The sequence below is a fragment of the Archocentrus centrarchus genome, chromosome 1, assembly GCF_007364275.1.
Source record: "Archocentrus centrarchus isolate MPI-CPG fArcCen1 chromosome 1, fArcCen1, whole genome shotgun sequence".
NCBI lineage: Eukaryota > Metazoa > Chordata > Actinopteri > Cichliformes > Cichlidae > Archocentrus > Archocentrus centrarchus.
The window spans coordinates 39,098,916-39,119,136 of NC_044346.1; the positions used below are offsets into that span (position 1 = coordinate 39,098,916).

Here is a 20,221-nt window from a genome sequence, read left to right on the forward strand (position 1 = left end):
GCACGGCCTCAGCTGCATAATCTCTGCCCAATAAGCCTGACATAGTGTTAATGATTGCTGTACCCTCTTAGTTGAAATACATGAATACTGAACATGAAGCAATTCTGATTAATGAATATGATTAAGCCCAGCAGGGGTGTGAGAACAATATGTATACAGTATAAAAAAGATTTTATATTTCCTATTAGGATGTTGTTGCCTCAAAGAGCAAATTAAAGCTTTTACACATTTCCATTACAAATTAGAGTAAATTCGTACTCTTTACTGTGTCGTTTTAAACTGATAATGATATTAAGAGCGCATCTAAACAGGAAGACGTTTACTCAGTAAAAACAATGAACAAAATGTTAATATGCAAAATGTAGATCATAAAGTACAATGTGCTCACTGTTGCCAACAGAGTGAATACTAGCTGCTTTGTATCTCAACTATTAATATTTACTTTCCAAAGGGAAGGCCTTTTATTTTTACATTTTTATTAAAAATCTCTCTATCTTACCACCAGATGAGGACGTGTAACAAAACAAATCCATTTCTGGGTCAACGCTTTGCATATAATACAAACTGATGATGTCACATTTTACATGCTAGTTCTAGATACCAGATTACTGCACAATATATGGTCAAAAGTACGGGCCACACCTCCTAATCTGTGAATTCAGGTGTGTTCAGTCCCACTGCTACAGGTGCATAAAGTCAAGCATCTGGCATTTACATCTGTGGGGGGATGCTTTGTTCTAAAGAGCGCACTGAATTAGGAACCACAGGAACTCAGCCACAGAGGTGCAGACCATGTAAATGACAGAGCGGCATCTCCAAACCTCCTCTGGCATTAACATCAGCACAAAAACTGTGTGCCGGGAGCTTCGTGCTGAGAGTCCGTGGCTGAGCACGTAGGGGTAACGTGTGGGTGTCCCTGCATGTATGCTGATTTATTGTTGTTAAAACACTTTTCATGGTGTGTGGAACAGCTGAATATAAATGCTCAAACACAGAATAGGATAAGAAGGATTATTAAAAGGGAAAAACATGATGTTACTGTGATTCCTACCAGGACCTGCATGTGATCAGCACGGATGAAAACCGAGTGGTTGCGGCCGTGCAGGAGTGGAACCAGAACGAAACCTACAACCTGTATGTGTCAGACACATCGGGGGTCTTCTACACCCTGGCTCTGGAGAACGTGGTCAGCAGCATGGGCCCCGAGGGAAACGTCATGGTCGACCTCTACGAGGTAAGAAAAGCATTGATGCAGCAGCCACAGGACGATCACATCTGAGTCACGCAGAGCAGGAACCCAAATGACTCTGAATCAGTTCTCAAGTCTGCACTTTCATTTCAGCCAGTGCTGTTTTTAAATAACAGCGCTGCTTGATGAGCGCCCGGCCTGCGAGTTTATTATGAACACTGATCAATATGTTGGAGCTGCGGGGCAGACATGATGAAATGTACTGGTTTTGTCATTTTGGAGAGGAAGCCTGCTGCTGTAGGCCTACAGTGCTCAGAGTATGTTGTGTGAATATGAAGCAGCTTCAAAGTGCTGACATCAACAAAGGCTAAAGGGCGTCGTGCCAGCGATATAGATTTTTAGGAGCCTGAGATTATTTCTTCCTTTGATTAATAACTGCAGATATCACTTCACACAACACGCCTAATCCAAGAACAGAGAGCGTGTTCTCGATGCTTTCAAGTCCAACATAGAATAGAACTATATCTGTGAATCTAATAATTAAGCTGCTGGTGATGCCGCTCGTGTCTGCCGCGGCCCGAGCAATAGAATCAAATCTACTGTCTTGATTGGGGTCGCCACCTGAAACGTAGGCTGTGCTAAATCTCTCCTCCAAGCAAGATTGAAGTATCTGTCAGTTACTAAAGTGGAGTTTCATTGCCTGATGCCACTGTCACAGACTCAATTCAGCATCCCTGAGCCGTCCTGCAGCTCTCCAACGAGGAGTCAGATTCATTTAAGACGCACATCGATTATTCACAAGTCTCCAGACAGTCGATCATTTCCCACTCAGTGTTTGTGGCTGTGTTTGGGTTTTGTCGGGAATGCAGAAGCAGGCACACGTGGCCAGATTTCCTTGAGGCGTGTGATTTGTTTTTGCCGTGCGTTTCCTTCATTTTCTGCAGCGTGACTTGAAAATAGGAAAATGATCATATTCTTTGGTCAAATAAAGCCTGCCCGAGTTTCATTTGAAGCTGTGAGTTGTTCTGACTCCCCAGGTAGCGGGAATCAAAGGGATGTTTCTCGCCAACAAAAAGACAGATAACCAAGTAAAGACGTACATCACCTACAACAGAGGCAGAGACTGGAGGTTACTGCAGGCACCGAGCAAAGACCTGAGGGGCAACAGCATCCACTGCGTGCTGGTGAGTTTCCGCGCATCTGCCGGCGTTCATACGTGTTTTTATATGTGCGCGCTTCCATCAAAGAGAAGCCTTGACAGGAGCTGACTGATCCCAGCAGCAATGAGAGGCTGAGCTCAGAAAGAGCAGCGCCCGTCAGAGCTGAGTGCTCCGAGGCTGCTGAGCTGAAAGGTCAGCCATTTTGATTCAGTCCAATAAGCTGACCTCCCATTTAAAGAAACACAGAGAGAAAGAGTTGTCAGACAGAAAAGCTTTTTTTTTTCCTTCTGCCTTTCTTCCTGAAAGCCTCTAGAAAGTTGGAGGCTTCACATTTTCTAGTGGAGTTTTCACTCAGTAGCAAAGTTCAGAATTCCAAGTAAATAACCTCACTGTGAAACTGGAGATCGCTTATTTACTGGAGGCCACTTTGGGCCTTTACCGCTGCGATTCCTCTGTTAACTGAAATGTTGAAAGACCAACAACTCAAAGAGGGAATGTAAGGAAACACAACTTTCCTTTCTGCAGAAATTGTGCTATGTCGGCCTTGGATGAGGGGAAGAGGCCGCTGCCAGGACCACAGCAAAGCAGGACATTTGTGCAGATGCTCAAGATGAAGTTAGAAAACAGCAGTCAGTTTGAATGTAGGTGCTAAGAAATGCCAAAAGGCAACAATGGGGAGATTCAGAAAGCACAGCACTGTGCAGATGTGTACTAGCATTGCTAGTTTAACTGTTATTTAAGTAGCAACCAATGAAGTCAAAAAATTGTAGCATAGGTACATGAGGCTGAGTCGGTCTCTTTAGTCTCCCAGGCTCGATCTGACATCATTAAAAACATGTTCAGAACTCTCTCTGTGGAGAGCTTCAGGCTCTCACTGGATGGTCCATGATTTTAGGGGCGTGGCCAGACTGACTGCCAGGCCTCGTCTCTGCTAACTGGACCTGAACCAGACCTCTTCACCACGTTTGTGGTTTTGGTGCCTCGTGGTACAGAAGTTTGTGCTTCAGTTCTAGCAGTATTTCAATAATCTGTACTAATTTCCCACAGGTATCCGTGTCCCTGCACTGCACCTGTTCAGTGTGTGGGTGCAGCATGCTAATCAGACTTGCTAGCATTAGCAGGTAACATAGCATTCCAGATGTGATCTCTTCTGGCTCTAAAGGAACCAGTATGGTGGCCGTTGAAATGCTAATTTTGAAGCTTAAAAAATGCTCAGTTCAGAAGCCAATGAGTGACATGAAGGTGGCGCCGCAGCCATCGTTAGCACGGTCTCTGTCCAGCGACAGAAAGTGAGTCTGAAGGATTAGTGTGTTTCATCAGCACAAGTTTTGGGATGAAGATCACTCACTTTAATCACCTTCTGCTGGAAGACGACCACAGTTTGACAGTTAGTGTCACTGTAGCTCATCTCAGCAGAGGTCCTCTTGAAATGACTGTATGTACAGAAATAATCACCTTTTTTGATAAACCAATTAGCGATTCCGTGGCATGCCTCGCCTTCCACCCATATTATACAGTCATTTGTCAGGAAATGTCAAAGTTTTAATAAACCTCTAAACAGCCCGTCACAACATGGCCTGCACCACTGGCATTTTGCTGGGTCGTAATGAGAACTGTGTCTGTAAAGGTTAACCCAATCAAAACTAATGGTGAGGCCAGCCAATGGGGAAACGGTGTTTGTGATAAAACTTAGGACCTGGGAGGGTTGCCAGTTTTGCACAGATGCGTCTTTTGAAGGTTTTCACTGATGCCATTGGCACGACTTTAAAGTTTAGATAATTGAGTTTTGGATTTTCCTTTTTTTTTTCCTCTGCAGCCGTACTGTTCGTTACATCTCCATCTTCACGTGTCCGCAAATCCCTACACATCTGGAAACATAGCCAGCAGGGACACGGCGCCGGGGATCATTGTGGCATCAGGTGGGTGAGAGGGAATCTGTTTCAGCATCGTGCTCTCTCTTCTCTCGACTTCTGAGGAGTTTTCTCTGAAAACAGGGCTGCTGTTTTTATCAGTCATTAAATTATTTAATGAAAGAAACCTTTGTAGTGCTCACAGGTGTTTTTATGCTCTTTAAAGGCAACAATTAAAACAGATGACAATTAAAAATGATTCCCTATAATTCAGTTAATCAAATAAGGTTAGTATCAATAACAGAGACGTGACAGAAGCTCCAGCGACATTTGTGATTAACAAATGCATCTGTATTTGTGCACATTTTCTATACTGCGTACAGCACGAAGGCAGCTCTCATCACTCGCTCCTCTTTGCAGCTGCATTGTGCTGTTTGCAGCTTTTCTGAGTTCAGCATCAGTATATGACTCCCACAAGCATATGACAACATGCCGGCATCGCCTCAGCTTAAAACAGGGACCGATAGCTTGGTAACAGAAAGCCCTCGGAACAGCGTTGTTCCCAAGAACACGTGAAAAACAAGCAGGGACTCTAATTTATTCAGTCTGCAGAAAGAAAAATAGAGGAATATGAGATCAGCAGCCCCCTAGGTGTATTCACACCTGTGATATTTACTCCCGCGTGGACCGGCACTGTCAATAACACACAGGCAGGTGCCTCAGGTGTCTGGAGAAGGCCAAGCTTACACTGTCAGCATGACTGCCCGGACCTCTGTGGACCTCTGTGAATTCACTGATTTGGGAGTAAAACAACTGACTCGTTTGGTTCAATCTGTCATTATTTAAGATACAGAATGGTGAAAAATGAATGAGGAATATAATTTATTTGCTAAGTCCCACCTGTCTGTCCTCAAGGAAAGAAATCTGTTCTTTTATATCCCAGACCATAGTTTTTAGATCATTTTAGGACACAAATGTTGGGACATGTTCCAACACAGTACAGCTTATTTTAAATCCTAGGCTCTTGGTTTTACACTTTTCTACAACAGATGATTCATGATATCATGGGGTTGTGTAAAAATAGCACGCCACTTCAGGCACATTTCATACGTCTTTTTATAAAGTTACATGACGTGTGAAAAGGTCAGGGTTAACGGAGGGTCATTAAGTTGTCCGTGGCTTGAAAGACGAAGAAGAAGCAAAACATGTTCATTGATAACACGTGTATTTGGTTCTCAGTGCTTAAAAAGACGGTAAGTGGACTTCTTTAGCTTCCTGAATATGTTTGCCGCTCATCGAGGAGGCGTCTTCAGTGCTAAAACAGCTGGTGGAGAAATATATATTCATGCAGTTGTTCATGAGACCACGCCTAAAGATATGCTCAGAACGTTAATGGCCGTGTGTGAGTGCATCCCTGTGATGGTTTCTAATGTGACCTGGGGCGGGCTTTCAAAGGTTCTAATGTGTTTGAGTTCTCGTGGTCTTGTTCATGAGTGGGGGGCAAGTGGAGCGGGAGGCTGACAGATGTAATCCATCAGTGTACTGGACTGGTGTGGTTAAAAGCATATTGGCCAGTCTACACTCCTGTCCATAAGCTGTGGGTCGTGACTGAAAGAATAAGATCGAGGACACGAGCAGCAGGAATGAGCTTCCTCTGAAGGGGGTCTGGACTCAGAGCCATACGGGAGAAACCTGCTTCTTCTCTGCATTGACAGGAGCTGGTTGAGGTGGTTTGGGTGTCTGCCTGTGATACTGTGCCCAGCCTGTACTGTGAGGTTTGTTCGTTCTTCTGTGTCCTGCTGGGAGGAAACTCCCGGGGCAGAACGAGGACATGCTGATGAGATTATGGATGTTGAATGGCTGGGGAATGTCTCCGAGTCCCCCCCGAAGAGCTGGAGGTGGTTGGGGTGAGGGAGGTGTGAGCATCTCTGTTAGACTGCTTCACCGTGATAGTGGATGGGTGGATGTAATTATAGTCACACTTTATTTTATAGTACACTAATAATACTGAACAAGCTGCACTTAGAAATGTTCGTTCTTTTTAGACAGTAGTTATAAGCTAACCTTTATAGCAGTAAGACCGAACACAAGGGGTCCACGTTTATTTAACAGAGATTTACTTTAAGTTCATTTGTTGCTCAGTAATAGAAAGCTGGACTATAAACATGGTTATATTGTGGAGTTTGTGGGCAGTAGGTACTTCCTCATCACTCTCCACTCCTAAGTCATGTAATGTGTCTATCTGAGCACAGCAGGAAAGTTAGGAAAGCTGCAGGGATGTTAGATCTTAATCTTCCACCTTTGGATGCTCAGCAGACGTTCTTAGAGTCTCATTTGTGACACATTGTTGGGTAACGTGCCTAAAGATCAGACTTCTATGATACTATCATCCTACAGTATTTCATCTCCACTCTGAATTACAACATTTGTTTCTTGTCTTTTGAAAACGAACTACTGTCGAGGTGGAAGACTAAAGTCATTATTGATCAGTAAAAGAAGACCAAGAACCATGAAACACAAACAGAAAGACAACATGAGACTAGAGACTGAACATTAGCAGTTCTGGGAAGTTTGTATTCCAGCCATCAGATTACCTGGATACCTGGAAAATTCTTTTCCTGACTTTGTCTGGATGGAAGTTGTAGGTTTGTTGGCCACATAGTACAGATACGCTGTATCTACACCACACCTCTGCATCACTCCAGCATGGTGAGAACATCAACTAGAGGAGTCAGCAGCAATGTAAACATTGTGTAGCCCTCAGATGTTATCAGTGTGAAAGCCTATTGCTTCTCAAGAGGTACTGAGACTAGGGGACAACCGTGCCTCTGTAAAAACCACCACCTGGTGCCAATTACAGGCTAAATTAAAGCAATTACAGCCGTCTGCAGAGAGTTAGGAAAGCTTGTCTTAATGTGGTCAGAACTGCTGAATGAGGGATACAGTAATCGGGATTTATTGGTTAATTTAGGAGTAATGTTGCATTGCACAATAGATCTTTTGGAGGACTGTAATTACAACCCCGGTCTGCAGCTGCAGACTGAAGCCTCCTGCTGTAGCACCAGCTCTCACTGTATAAAAGTCGTGGTGTATTTTGTCCAAAATTAATTTGCTTTTTGTGCATCAGGCTGCCTTTCCACCCCAAAAACACTCAAGTTTGTTTTCTGTCTGTTCTGTGAATTTGCCCCACCTGCAGGCTCCACTGGGGCAGAGCTGAGCACCAGCAACGTCAGTGTGTTTATCACCTCGGATGCAGGAAACACTTGGAGACAGGTGAGACTGCTGTCTTTTTGGACTGTTGTAATGTCCTGCTGGTAAACTAATAGTGCATATGTGTCATATTTGAGGAAGCAACATCTAAGCTTCAAGTCTCTGGGGTGCTTCTGACATGGCAACAGTTGACTGACATTTGGCAGTCAGCAGGAAACACACTGTTAGCGTCTGCAGGGTGAGAACATCACGTTCTAGTTAGCATGAGCAGTCTCTCTTCCAGGTGATGACAAGTGACCAGACTGTTGAACAGAGCGCGCGAGGTTCAGGAAATCTTTCCGTTTAGCATCTGATTATGTATCTAGCACGTCAATGACGTTTTGTTGTAGCAGCTTTCCCCGACTCTTTGGGGAGCCGAGTGTTTGCTCTTTGTCTTTTCTCCTGGGTGATTTTTTGAAAGGTGAAAACAGGAAGGTGGATGAATGAGTCAGCAGTTGGCACCACAGAGGTGAACGTTGTGCGTCGTCTTTTAGAACATCCTCGAGTCTTTCTGTCTGTCTCCATCATTTAATTTAGCTTTCTGTGGACTCCAGCCCCAGTAAATATGGCCGACCATCAATCTGAAATGACCTATGACCCTCATCATAATCATCCATGTGGCAATCCACCACTCCACTTAGTTTCATGAATCAGCCTCACACGTGTAAACAAACCAATGCAGGGATGAGTATGAGGTGATCAGGTCAGAGGTCCCCCCGAGGATGGACGGCCAGAATCCAGTTAGCAAAATGACCAAAAATAATGTGATTTTTTTTTTGTTGTTGTTGTTGTTTTATATCCCAACACACACACACACACACACACACACACACACACACACACACACACACACACACACACACACACACACACACACACACACCTTTTGTGTGACTGAACAGTGGAGGTCGAAGTGCAAATTGAACATAATTCTTATAGCAACACTTGTCAAATTAATAACCAAAGCTGGCTGCATACATACATCAAGTCTGAAAATTCACCGACTCTATTTCAATCAGGAGAGATCGTTAAGGAATTAAACATGGTTTATTGATAAGAAATAAAATTTGGTATTTGGTGATTAGACTCCCAGAGACCCTTGAAGCTGAAGGGAATCCCAGGGAAGTAGGAATTAGGGAAGGACCCCCCCACCCCCAGAGTCTAGACGCTGGTGGTGGTGGAGATCAAGATGGAGGCTTGGAAAGAGCTCTTGGGTGGTGGAGAGGGGGAGGAGGTGGGTGCACGAATGAGTCTGAGTGATATTTAAAGACCGCTGAGTGGAGGCTGATTGGCTCGAGGGAGGCAGGCAGAGAGATGATTGGACTAGAAGTGATGAAGTCATCATTGAGTTTGACAGCATGGGAAACAGGAAGTGATGTAAAATAGACACGCAGCCAAACACCTGGGAAAGCAGGTAGATGAGTGGTTCAGATCTTCTTATTGAACGTCCAGCTAAGCTTCACCTCAGGATCTGACTCCTGTACCCATGTTATTATGGGATGGTTTCTTGATAAAAAACAAGCTAATGTGTGCCATTTTTAAAATGTTGGGCCAATCGCGTAACAGCAAATGAATCAAATAACCAATCAAATAACCTCCTTGGAAAAGGTAAGAGCCAGACCAATCCCTTAAATGTTTATCCACATAGAAATGATACCAATTAAATAATCAGCATCATTGCTCAGAAACAGAACCCATCCCCACAGCTTCTGTTTGTGCTTTCTAACCTTCTAATCAGATCAGTTCTTCTCATTTCCAAGCAAAAACTAATTTTAATTTATAAGCCGCAAAGTTTGCCAAGTCACTGCTGTTGGCTAACATCAACTTCCTGCAATTACACACTCATGCAGTGCAGCAAATATGTTATATTTATTAATATTACAGCCTCGTGTCTGATAATTAATTTTCCCAACGATGTGCCCCGTTAAATCTTTAACACAGAGCCACTCGCCATATGGAGCCCAATGAACTGACTGACCTCCCATCCTCTCACTGAGAACGTCCTCCTCCCCACTCACAGCTACCCTCAAATTTATCATAGAAATCCTCACACAACAGCCAGTGTGTTTAAGATCAACAATCATATTAATTTTAAAGAGCGGTTTAATTCAGTGTCTGCATAAAGCACACATAGACGTGTCCCTGCCTCCCGGATTCACTTCAGTTTATGGCGCTTGTTTCTAATTAAACGCAGCAATGAAAAATAATTATTTGGAAGCTAATGTAGCAAAGCAGGGCCGTGTGTGTGTGTGTGTGTGTGTGTGTGTGTGTGTGTGTGTGTGTGTGTGTGTGTGTGTGTGTGTGTGTGTGTGTGTGTTTGTGTGTGTGTGTTTGCTTGCTTGAAAAATTGCAGGGTGGGTGTGTGTAATTGTGTACAGCAGTAAGATGGAGCATTTTTGTCCCTGCAGATCTTCGATGAGGAGTACGCAGTGCTGTATCTTGACCAAGGAGGGGCCTTAGTGGCAATAAGACACACTCCGCTCCCCATCCGACACCTGTGGTGAGTCATTATGAGGAGACGCCGTTTGTCACAGCATGACTAATTTTCTCTGAGGAAACTCAAAGGCCCAAGTTAGTCACAGAAAGGTAAATGAGTTTGTCTTCAAACGAAGGGACGGTCCAGTTCTGGTGACAGTCGTCGCTCACTTTCACCTTCCTGTGTCTGAAACCGTAATGACTTTACCTCTGATCAGTGTTCTCTGAGCGGAGAACCTTCGGCCCTGCGCGGAATATAAAATAAAGTTGTTAGACGACTCTCAGGGTCATTAGTGTGTGCACACAGTTGAGGGATTAGCAGCGGTCCCTTGTGAAGCAGCTGTTTGCGTTCCCAGGTTGAGCTTTGATGAAGGACGGCAGTGGAACAAATACAGCTTCACCAACACGCCCCTGTTTGTGGACGGGGTGCTCGGAGAGCCGGGGGAGGAAACTCTCATCATGACGTGAGTGGATTTATTTATGTTTTTTATACAAAGTAACAGTAAATTATGTCTTTAAATGTGTGCTCTGTCATGTTGTGACCCACGCCGGCGCTGCTGCCATCTCCAGCTCAGGCTGCTCTGTTCCGAATTCCTGACTGCCTGTTTTCCTTCTCATGAATTCAAAAAAAAGGTTTCTCTCAAGGTCTAGCCAACATCAGAACCGGCTGTCTCCCGATTATGATCACAGGAGATCAATGCTTCAGGAGCCAGCGACAACGTGGCTGCACATTTGAAGAGCATGAAGAAAAATGATCAAAAAAATGCCCGAGAAAACAGACAAGAAAGTTTGTTTTTGTTTTTTTTTTAAAAAGAAAAGTTTTAACTGCATTAAAAAGTGGGGAGACAAGTGGGGATGATTTAGCGTGCCCTCAGAAATCAGATTTATGAAGATTCCTTCTGTGTTCTTTCACATTTATTATTAGAACAGCCCAGAGCAGGAGTGCGTGCATATGGTATGACGCAGCACTGCTCCCTTATTGCGGCAGAGATTTAGGACTTTGGGACGTGTTACCGCAGCCATTACATCAATGTTTCATGATACCTGCCATAAATGACAGACTGACAGGCAGCTGTGGAGTCAGCTCTACAGGAGAGTGATCGGGCACAGCTGGGGAGACAGGGCAGGAGAGGGAAGAAAGGAAAACGCTGGGGGGAGCAGAATAAGTTCTCGAATGCAGAGGCTCTCAGCTGGCAGACACACCATTCGTTTTCATAAGACCATCATGCACTGTTTTCTTATCAATTTGTACTCATTTTTACAGTAAGTGCCTGTCATGGCTGGGTGCCTCAGGAGCTAATTGACAGATTGATTGTGATAAATATGCCGTTGTATGAATGGTGAGGAGGGGTCAGTGCAAAGACGCACAGCCGCTCAATTTAGCCAGAGATGGAATATTTATCCAGTTAGTCTCATAACCTTGGGCTGTGCTTTGTTTCTGACCAGTTTAAAAATACGGCGTTTCATTCTGACTGAGTGGAACTTTAAAAACAATTCTCAGTATTAGCATAATATTGGAGATTATATACTGTGGACTTCACTTTCATGCTGGATAAGGATGGAGCAGTTCAGACCGAAGGCTTTGATGCACGATGTGTCTCATTCTGCATGTTTGTGGGGCGCCTCCAACACGCCCGACGTGGACAGAGAAGCTGTGCGGAGGTGAGACAGTGAGCTGAGCTTTCTCTGCTCACTGCACAGCTATTTCTGTCACATGTGCTTTGAACAAAAAGTCGGATGCCTTCTACAGTCAGATAATATGTTTTCCAATTTTCCAACTCCCTGCTAGAATCTGGCAACCAGCGACTGCTTGTTGAAAAAAAGGATTTATATAACTGGGACTGTTTCTGTTCTAACCTCTGAACATCCAGCAGGTCTGCAGCAGTCTGAGGTCAGGGTTATGGGTGGAGGTTGGGGTTGGGGTCGGGTAACTTCCACTCCTTTTTATAGATGTTTCACCTCTTTGGAACACCCACATTAAAACCCAGATAGAAAACTGTAACTAGAAAATGAATGAGACTTCATTACTGAAGGATGGCGTATTTAGCATGTGACTAAAACAGAGGCCAACCCTACTCTTGCACAAATGGCTGAATAGAATAGAATAGAATAGAATAGAATAGAATAGAATAGAATAGAATAGAATAGTGGTTGGTGGTCTGACCGATGTTAAACTGGACAAAACCAGCAAGCCGGGTGAGTTAAGTGTGAACAAGCAGGTGGGAATAAGATCGTGTATGTGAAGTATGTGAAGTGATCAGAGCGAACAGCTTGTTTAGCTCGGCTAGCATTAGGTCCAGGATAGCTTGTTAGCTCAGAAACTATAAAGGAGACTTGTACACTAGTGCAGCGACGGTCAGCTTCCTGTAGCACTACGTTCGAGTGTCAGACATAATGAGAGTTCCCAGCAGTGTCTTTGTATAACTCATCTCTTCAGCTCATCGCACCAAAAAGGAAGGAGGCGCCACCATGTGGCACTATATAACACTTGTGCTTTACAAGCTAATCAATCACTGGCTCAAACCTCCTTTGTGGTGCTCTGGCTTCCTTCCACAGTCCAAAGTCTGAAGCTTGTTGGGTCAACCAGTGACTCTGTGTCTGTCTCATCTGTGATGGATGAGCGACCTGTCTGAGGTGTGCCCTACCTGTGGCCCTACGTCTGCTGGGATAGGCTCCAGCGCCCCCACAGTCCTCAGCTGGATGAGTGGTTAATAAAATGGATGGATTAATACATTTTCAGAGGCAGACTGCTAAATTTGCAAAAAATACATTAAAAAAACAAACATGATGGATCTGGCAATAGCTGCATGTTTGTACAATTGGCCGACCCTGACGCCTTCCAGGGGAGACGTTATGAAAGCGAGCCTCTCTGTTACGTCTGGTTCTTCCTGTGATGGCTGGTTTTTAAAGCCTTTTTTTAGAGTGAGATTAACACTTTGGCTCTCTGAGAGAACCACGCTTGCAGCCGTTTTCTAGCATCAATCATCTTTTGGAACATTTGGCTTTTTCTAACTCTCAGTCGTCCTCAGCAGATTTAGTGTTGCATGTTTTAAAGCAGTTCTATAATTTCTCGAAACTGCTGTCCACTGCTCGTAGTATCAAAAAGTAATTAATACAGTAGTTAATTCATGGAGGTATTTTCAGTTTGGTGTATTTGGGACATCAGAAAGCTGAATGTGGGATCAGCGTTAATAGACCTCCGTGCTCCGTTCCACCGTAATGATGGATCATGTCGTTCAGCAACAACGAGGCTCACAGATGTGTTTTTAATCATGTGTGGACAAAAAAAAATCAGCTCTGTGGCCTAGATGAATAAGATTCATCAGACAATGCTTATTAGCAGGATGAATGTGGCTTTGATCTTTCTGTGGGATTGGCTCACCAGCCTTTTCCTCATCATTTTAGCTCCATCATTATCCACAGCATGTTTTGGCTGTAACGAGTGCAGCACGTATGGCTTCTTTTTTTTTTTTTTTTCAGGATATTTGGCCACGTTAGTCATCGATCTGAGTGGCAGTTGGTGAAAATAGACTTCAGGTCCATCTTCAACAGGAGGTGCACAGAGGCGGATTATCAGACGTGGCACCTGCACAACCAGGTACGGCCTTCATCAGCGCACAAAGACACCGTTGACTTGTTTGCATCCTGTAGAAAATGTTTCATCTTTTAGGGCATTTAATCTGAGCTCAGAAAAATGCAGTTTTTGACTGTATGGTTATTTACTACTAACAGTTTCTGATAATAATACATATTTTCCCCTTTATTGCCAAGAAAATCCAAAATCCTGATCTTTGATATTTTGCAGTTTCAGAGTTAGGGTTTGGGATGCTGAAATAAAATGGTAGGAAGTAAATGTTGTGCTCCAGGTAGGACTCACCTCATTGTGCATGAACAAACACTCCGAAAGGAATTACATTTTTTACTTAATGAGCTATTATTTTCAACTGAGAAGCAAATTCATTCAAGGAAGTCTGAAATCTGTGGAGACCATCTCGCTGAGCTCCTCAGTTTGTTTTCAGCAGTGAACCTGGACCCCTCTCGGCTCCTGGTGCAGAATCCCTAATAATTCCTCCCTCTTGCTTTAAGTAAACCTCTCTGCATACATTAAACCTGCTGCAAAAGCCCCTCAACCTGGTCAGGCCTGAAGCAGAGCCAGACACTTAAAGCGGGCCTTTATTCATGGCCCACTTCAGTAATTGGTTAAGACACCCATATGGTCAAAGCAGGCTGATGATCAAAACATATGGAAGCATGGAAGATGACAAGAGTCCAAGCCAATTACAGGGCTAAACTGCCCAAATGCAGAGGTAGTGTGGGTCCAGAATAAATGCCACCTGCAAACACAGGCTAGGGTTTCTGTTTCAAGCCAACTGGGAAAGTTAAGGAAGGCGCTGGCAGTCTATTTGTGGATGCAGGCAGAGTTTTTAGGCATCTCACTACTGACACCTAATGCACAAAGACAGAATGTTCTGGTAATAAAGAGAGAGCAGCCGTGTAGGCTGAAGGATGCAGTGGAAACAGGCTGCTGATATCTTCTCATCTTTTTTTGCACTCATCTGATTTCATATTCACTTCCCACACATACACGTGGCTAAAAATGGATCGGGTTCTGGCAGCGTTCGCAGCTGAAGCTCCTTCATAGTCCTTCATCTCAATATCACAAAAAATCCCCTAAAAAAGAACTCGAGCAGCACATCCACAGTGTGACACTCGCAACGGAGGAACAGTTGCTGAGTTTAGCGCGCCGTAAATATTCGCTGAACAGGAACGAGCTGAAGCAACGTGAGGCAGCCGAGCTTGTCACACACACACACACACACACACACACACACACACACACACACACACGGCTGTTCCTGTAAATTATTTATTGTGGTTACGATGTTACAAAATGAGTTTGGTGTTTCTTTCCATCTGAACTTGTTTGTGGCCTGCAGGGCGAGCCGTGCCTCATGGGAGTCAAAAGAATCTACCGGAAGCTGAAGCCCACATCCAGGTGCGTTATGGGAAAGACGTACTCGGTGGCCATGACGTCGGCACCATGTGACTGCACAGAGGCTGACTTTGAATGGTCAGTATGTTTTATTCAACTTATATCCACATATATGTTCTTTACGATAACTACTTTTAAACTGTACATCAAGAACTCGTGACTTTAACCTCTGACCACCCGGCAGGGCCCTGTGAGGTCAGCAAACCCAGGACGTCTGTCCATTAGCTGGTTCACTTACACTGACAGAAGCTGGTTATGAACTCGCCAGGTTCACCCCTGCATGTTCACACCGAAGGGGCGACATTAGCATCATCTGACCAATCACAGTTACACATCACAAAGTGTAGCAGCAGCAGGAAGGTGAAACCACACTACAGTACAGGAAAGTTAAACACACAATACAGACTGAGAGCAACACAGCAGTGTGTGTGTGTGTGTGTGTGTGTGTGTCTGTGTGTGTGTGTGAGGAACAGCACTGTAGGGTGGTACTCAAAGTGTGCGCTTTAAGTGTTTTGGCAGTAAAACTGGAAAAGAGCCACAATATTAATAATATTTAGTGTATTTGAAGCCAGGACAGAAAAGCCAGTAAAACTTCAAACTCTGTAAGTTAGCAGATTTATCAACATGACAGTTCAGTCATTAAGACATGGGAGAATCTCATGGATTATAATTTATATAAATTATTTAATTGCAGCTGCAGCCTCGGTGATGGTCTGAGAGTTTTTCCTTAATTTCCCTCAGGATCAATAAAGTATCTATCTATCTATCTATCTATCTATCTATCTATCTATCTATCTATCTATCTATCTATCTATCTATCTATCTATAATACAAACACATAATTCAAACGTAGGCTTAGACTACGTGCTCTGTTTCAGGATCATATATTCATACTTATACAACAATAAAACTGTTTGCATCCAACAGGAAAAAATCAAGGGACAAAGTTGTTCATAAGAATCTGTATTCAAGCTGATTTTAAAGGAAACTTTTTAAATTTTTAAATCTTTGTTTGTTTTGATGAAATGTTGCCCGACTGTTGGCGACCTGTGAAACAATGAAATCATTCATGATTGTTAATAACCAGTAATAGTTGTAGTAACACTGTCATTAGTTTGTGTAATATTATATAATTTTATGGATTTTATATTTTGTCACAGCTTTGGTAATGAATGCCAAAGGCTGCTGATGTTTGTAATAACATTTTTATACTTCTAAACTTGATACATCATGTTGTGGTGAGACATAAACCATAATGTGTGTAAATGTAACCAAATATTTTTAGCTGCCCAGTTCTGACCAACAAATGAAAAACTAGACAAAGAGTTTTATGATGTCACACACAGTTTAACAGCCTCTAGGCTGACCTTTGACCTCACCTTATGATCATCTGGTTTATTAAAATGACTGCATTTAATTATATTTAAAAATATTAATTCACCAATAATTATTGTAAAAGTTATGAACATTACAAATCATGTGTGATATCGGTGTTAAAATATCAGCCAGCTTTATAACAGCGCAACATTACAACAAATGATTAACCCTAAATAAGTAAATCTTATCATTTCTTTGCTTGTTAACAGTAAAATTCAAGTTTAATAAAGTTTATTTTAAAGTTGAAGTTGAGTAAACAGCGATAACCTTTGTTAAGAAATGATAAACTCTGCTACCTGTTGTGTCATTGCTGATGAAGGGAAACGTTACCAAAATCATGATGACATCACAACTGTCTCAGCTGCACTCGACAAACTTGATGCAGATTTCTGCACGGTGACGAGGAGCAGAGGGTCTACTGAGGGTCTACTGAGGGTCTACTGAGGGTCTAATGCATTTTTACTAAATTATGTATGTAGCATGATCTAGGTCATAGCCCACACTAATTTGCAGAGGCCATCATTAGATGGCCAGTTTTTAAAAACACTCCTTTGTGTGTCACAGGAAATTGGTGGAATTGCCCTTTAAGTTGTGGGTTCAGGTTTGAGAACATATAAATATTAGAAAGAAACCCCCAAAATTAACGACCCCCTATGAGCAGCACGTGGTGACAGTGGGAAGGAAAAACTCCCTTTAACAGGAAGAAACCTCCATCAGAACCAGGCTCAGGGAGGGGGGGTCATCTGCTGAGAGGAGGGGCTGGGGGGAGGGAGCAGAAAGAGGGGGGACCAAAGAGAAACTACAGGTCAGAAAGCTCGAGTCTAATAATTAAGTGTAAAATGAGTGTGTTTCATTTGTCTGCTGTAGTAAAGTTGAAGTAAAATAACAGGATGGACACTGTGGCCTGTTCACAGTATTATGCTAACAGTGCAGCTCGGTCCTGTTTTTCATAGTGTGCTGTTTGTACTGTCAGTGTAGAACAAATCATTGATGCCGGACTCCCTGACAGACCTCATTCTAACTGGGCTCCGGCACCCTGCTGCCAGAAGGATGTGATATTCTTATTTATACATATTTGTTTGCTTTTCTGACACCCACGTACACAAATCTGTTTATCAGACTCAGCTCTGAGTCCTCTGGTTTCTCTGTAAGTAGTCTGTAACTCAAATGTATTCACCACAATATGAAGAATCTCTTTTGTGGGACAGTTGTGCACAGCCTTGTCACACTAACAGCCCGTTTGTTCTGAAAAATTTCATCCTAACTAATGTTCATACTTTCCTAGTGTTTAAAAAAAAAAGCACATTTTAAATCTGAGTGTGTGACGGCATCACCTGGAGGACAGAAAACAACAAAAACAGACACTAATTGTTAAGCGAGGTGTTTTCTTGTATTTGGCACTGAGCCACAGTCTTATCAGTTGCAGAGATGCATTTGCAATATGTCCCAGGGTTTAAGGAAACTGGGTTTAAGTGAGGGATTAAAAGATAAGAGATCACCGTGTAGGATAACATCCTCCAGATTATAACTGCAGAGCACGCTCTCACAGCGGCTGCTGCTAAACGGAAACCAGTCGAGTGTGTGTGTGTGCGCGTGTGTGTATGTGTGTGTATAGGTATGTGTGTGTGTGCGTGTTTGTGTGTGTGCGTGCGTGCACATGCATGCATGTATGTGTGTGTGTGTGTGTGTGTGTGTGCGTGTTTGCATGCGTGCATGTGTGCGTGGTTGTGTTTGCATGCATGCACATGCATGTATGTGTATGTGTGTGTGCGTGGTTGTGTGTGTGTGTGTGTGTGTGCGTGCGTGTGTGCGTGCACATGCATGTATGGGTGTGTGTGTGTGTGTGCACGTGCGTGTATGGGTGTGTGTGCATGGTTGTGCGTGCGTGCACATGCATGTATGGGTGGGTGTGTGTGCGTGGTTGTGTGTGTGTGCGTGCATGTGTGTGTGCACATGCATGTATGGGTGTGTGTGTGTGTGTGTGTGTGCACGTGCGTGTATGGGTGTGTGTGCATGGTTGTGCGTGCGTGCACATGCGTGTATGGGTGTGTGTGTGCGTGTGTGTGTCATCTTCACCTCTTGAAGGACAAAGAGAGGAAAAGGATCTCTCTCAGCTGCTTTTGTTCCGGTGGCTCCAGATATCACAGCTGCAGTCACAGTGAATGTTTTTCCACATTAGACAAAAAAAAATGCTTCCTTTGAATTATCAACATGTTAATTTTGCTTTTTTTATCTTTTTTTTTTATCCTCACTTTGCTCCCATATCTGCAGGTCTCTCGAGGAGGAATGCTGCTGGAATAAGCTCCATCAAAACCATAAATCACTGAGCCTAATAGCTTTCATTAACAATCACAACACTTTTGCATCTGTGTGCATGTCGCACTAATTGGGGCAATTTGTCCCTATCATTTTGGGGACACAGCGCTGCTCTGCCTTTTAATTTATGGCACAAACAACTCGTGGGCTGTGTTTAAAGAGCGCCGAAGAAGCAGCTGCTGCAGCTCCTCTGAAGTCAATACTTAAATGACATTAAGTTTCCATGTTGAATTTTAATATCCAATAATCTTACAATACGGAGCTCTTTTCAGTTTAGAGTGTTTTATTAACTTTTGATTGATTTCCCTGTGAGTATTATCAGTCATTTTATAAGCAGGTGTTACACTTCTAACAGCCTGCATCTCATTTTCGGATTGAATTTTCCAAACAGCATTTCCTCTGTGGCTCCCGGTTTAATGGCTGTGTCTGTTTTGTCGGATCGTTACAGTGATTACGGCTTTGAGAGACGGACGGACGGCAAGTGCACCCCCGCCTTTTGGTTCCATCCGTCATCGATGTCCAGGAGTTGCACAACGGGGATGACTTTCCTTAACAGCACCGGGTGAGGATGAGAGCAGACTAGAATCAGCATGCACAGTCTCAGCCGCGGCTCACAGGGATTGGGTAAAATGAATGGTGCATTTGAGCTGAATAGCTCGGGGTACGTTAATTAGTTTCTCAGGGACGACGTGGTCAGACTGAGGAAAATGTGGGCTGAATGATCAAACCTGCACTTTTAAAAAACAATCATGAGCCAACAAGGATGAAGCACCAGTAAGAAAAAGATCTATTTTGGGGAAAATTGTGTCAAGAATTACAAAAAGGTATGAATGAAAAATTCAATGACAAATCCAGCTTGAGGGCTGCAGTTATGTAAAGCGTGAGGGCTTTTTTTTAATACCTGAAGTGCCCAGAAACAATGTAACCGTGATGAAGACCACGTGATGTAACCGGGAGCTCAGAACTACACGGTCATCAAGAAGAAAAACTAAAGGAAATCTTGCTCCATAAAAAAGGAAAATTAGACAATTTTTTCCCACTTTTTCATACTTAAGTTTTTTTGTATTGGACAAAGATAGACATGAAAAAGCTAAAATGTTCAGAAAATGTAACCAGAGGACGAGAACTGGAGGAAGAATAATTGTGAATTAAACCTGCCTCACCACCTGAGAAAACCACATCACAGAAGATAAGCAGGGTTGGGCCTGGTCACTACCTGGATGGGAAATCACTCAGGAATACCTGGGGAGGAAGCGTGGCAGCACGGTGGTGCACTGGTTAGCTCCGTCACCTCACAGCAGGAGGGTTTTAATCCGCTGAGCAGCTGTGTCGACTTCTCCTGCTGTGGGATGTTTCCAGGTACTTCACCTTCCTCCCAAAGACGTGCCTGTAAGGTTCACTGGTGATTCTAAGGTGAATGGATGCCTGTTTCTCTGAGTTAGCCCTGCATTAGAGTGGCATCAACTCTCCCCCTCTGACAGCTGGGATAGGCTCCAGTGACCCAGTGATAAGACACACCAGTAAAAGGTACTTTAAGAGACGTTAATGTGAGCTTCTGCCGGATAAAATACATTCTTCTTCATCAGCATGCACTGATGAAGAGATGGAGATA

General features: G+C 43.5%; 1 protein-coding gene across 1 annotated transcript in view; it reads left to right on the forward strand.

The window, feature by feature from the left end:
• The window catches only part of sorcs1 (sortilin-related VPS10 domain containing receptor 1), a 188,538-nt gene that overhangs the window by 141,875 nt on the left and 26,442 nt on the right, over window positions 1-20,221 (forward strand). Inside the window, 9 exon segments of the mRNA XM_030731646.1 lie at window positions 1,055-1,234; window positions 2,227-2,373; window positions 4,166-4,268; window positions 7,396-7,472; window positions 9,857-9,948; window positions 10,280-10,387; window positions 13,404-13,521; window positions 14,861-14,994; window positions 19,058-19,171. Coding sequence (XP_030587506.1) covers window positions 1,055-1,234; window positions 2,227-2,373; window positions 4,166-4,268; window positions 7,396-7,472; window positions 9,857-9,948; window positions 10,280-10,387; window positions 13,404-13,521; window positions 14,861-14,994; window positions 19,058-19,171 — 1,073 coding nt within the window.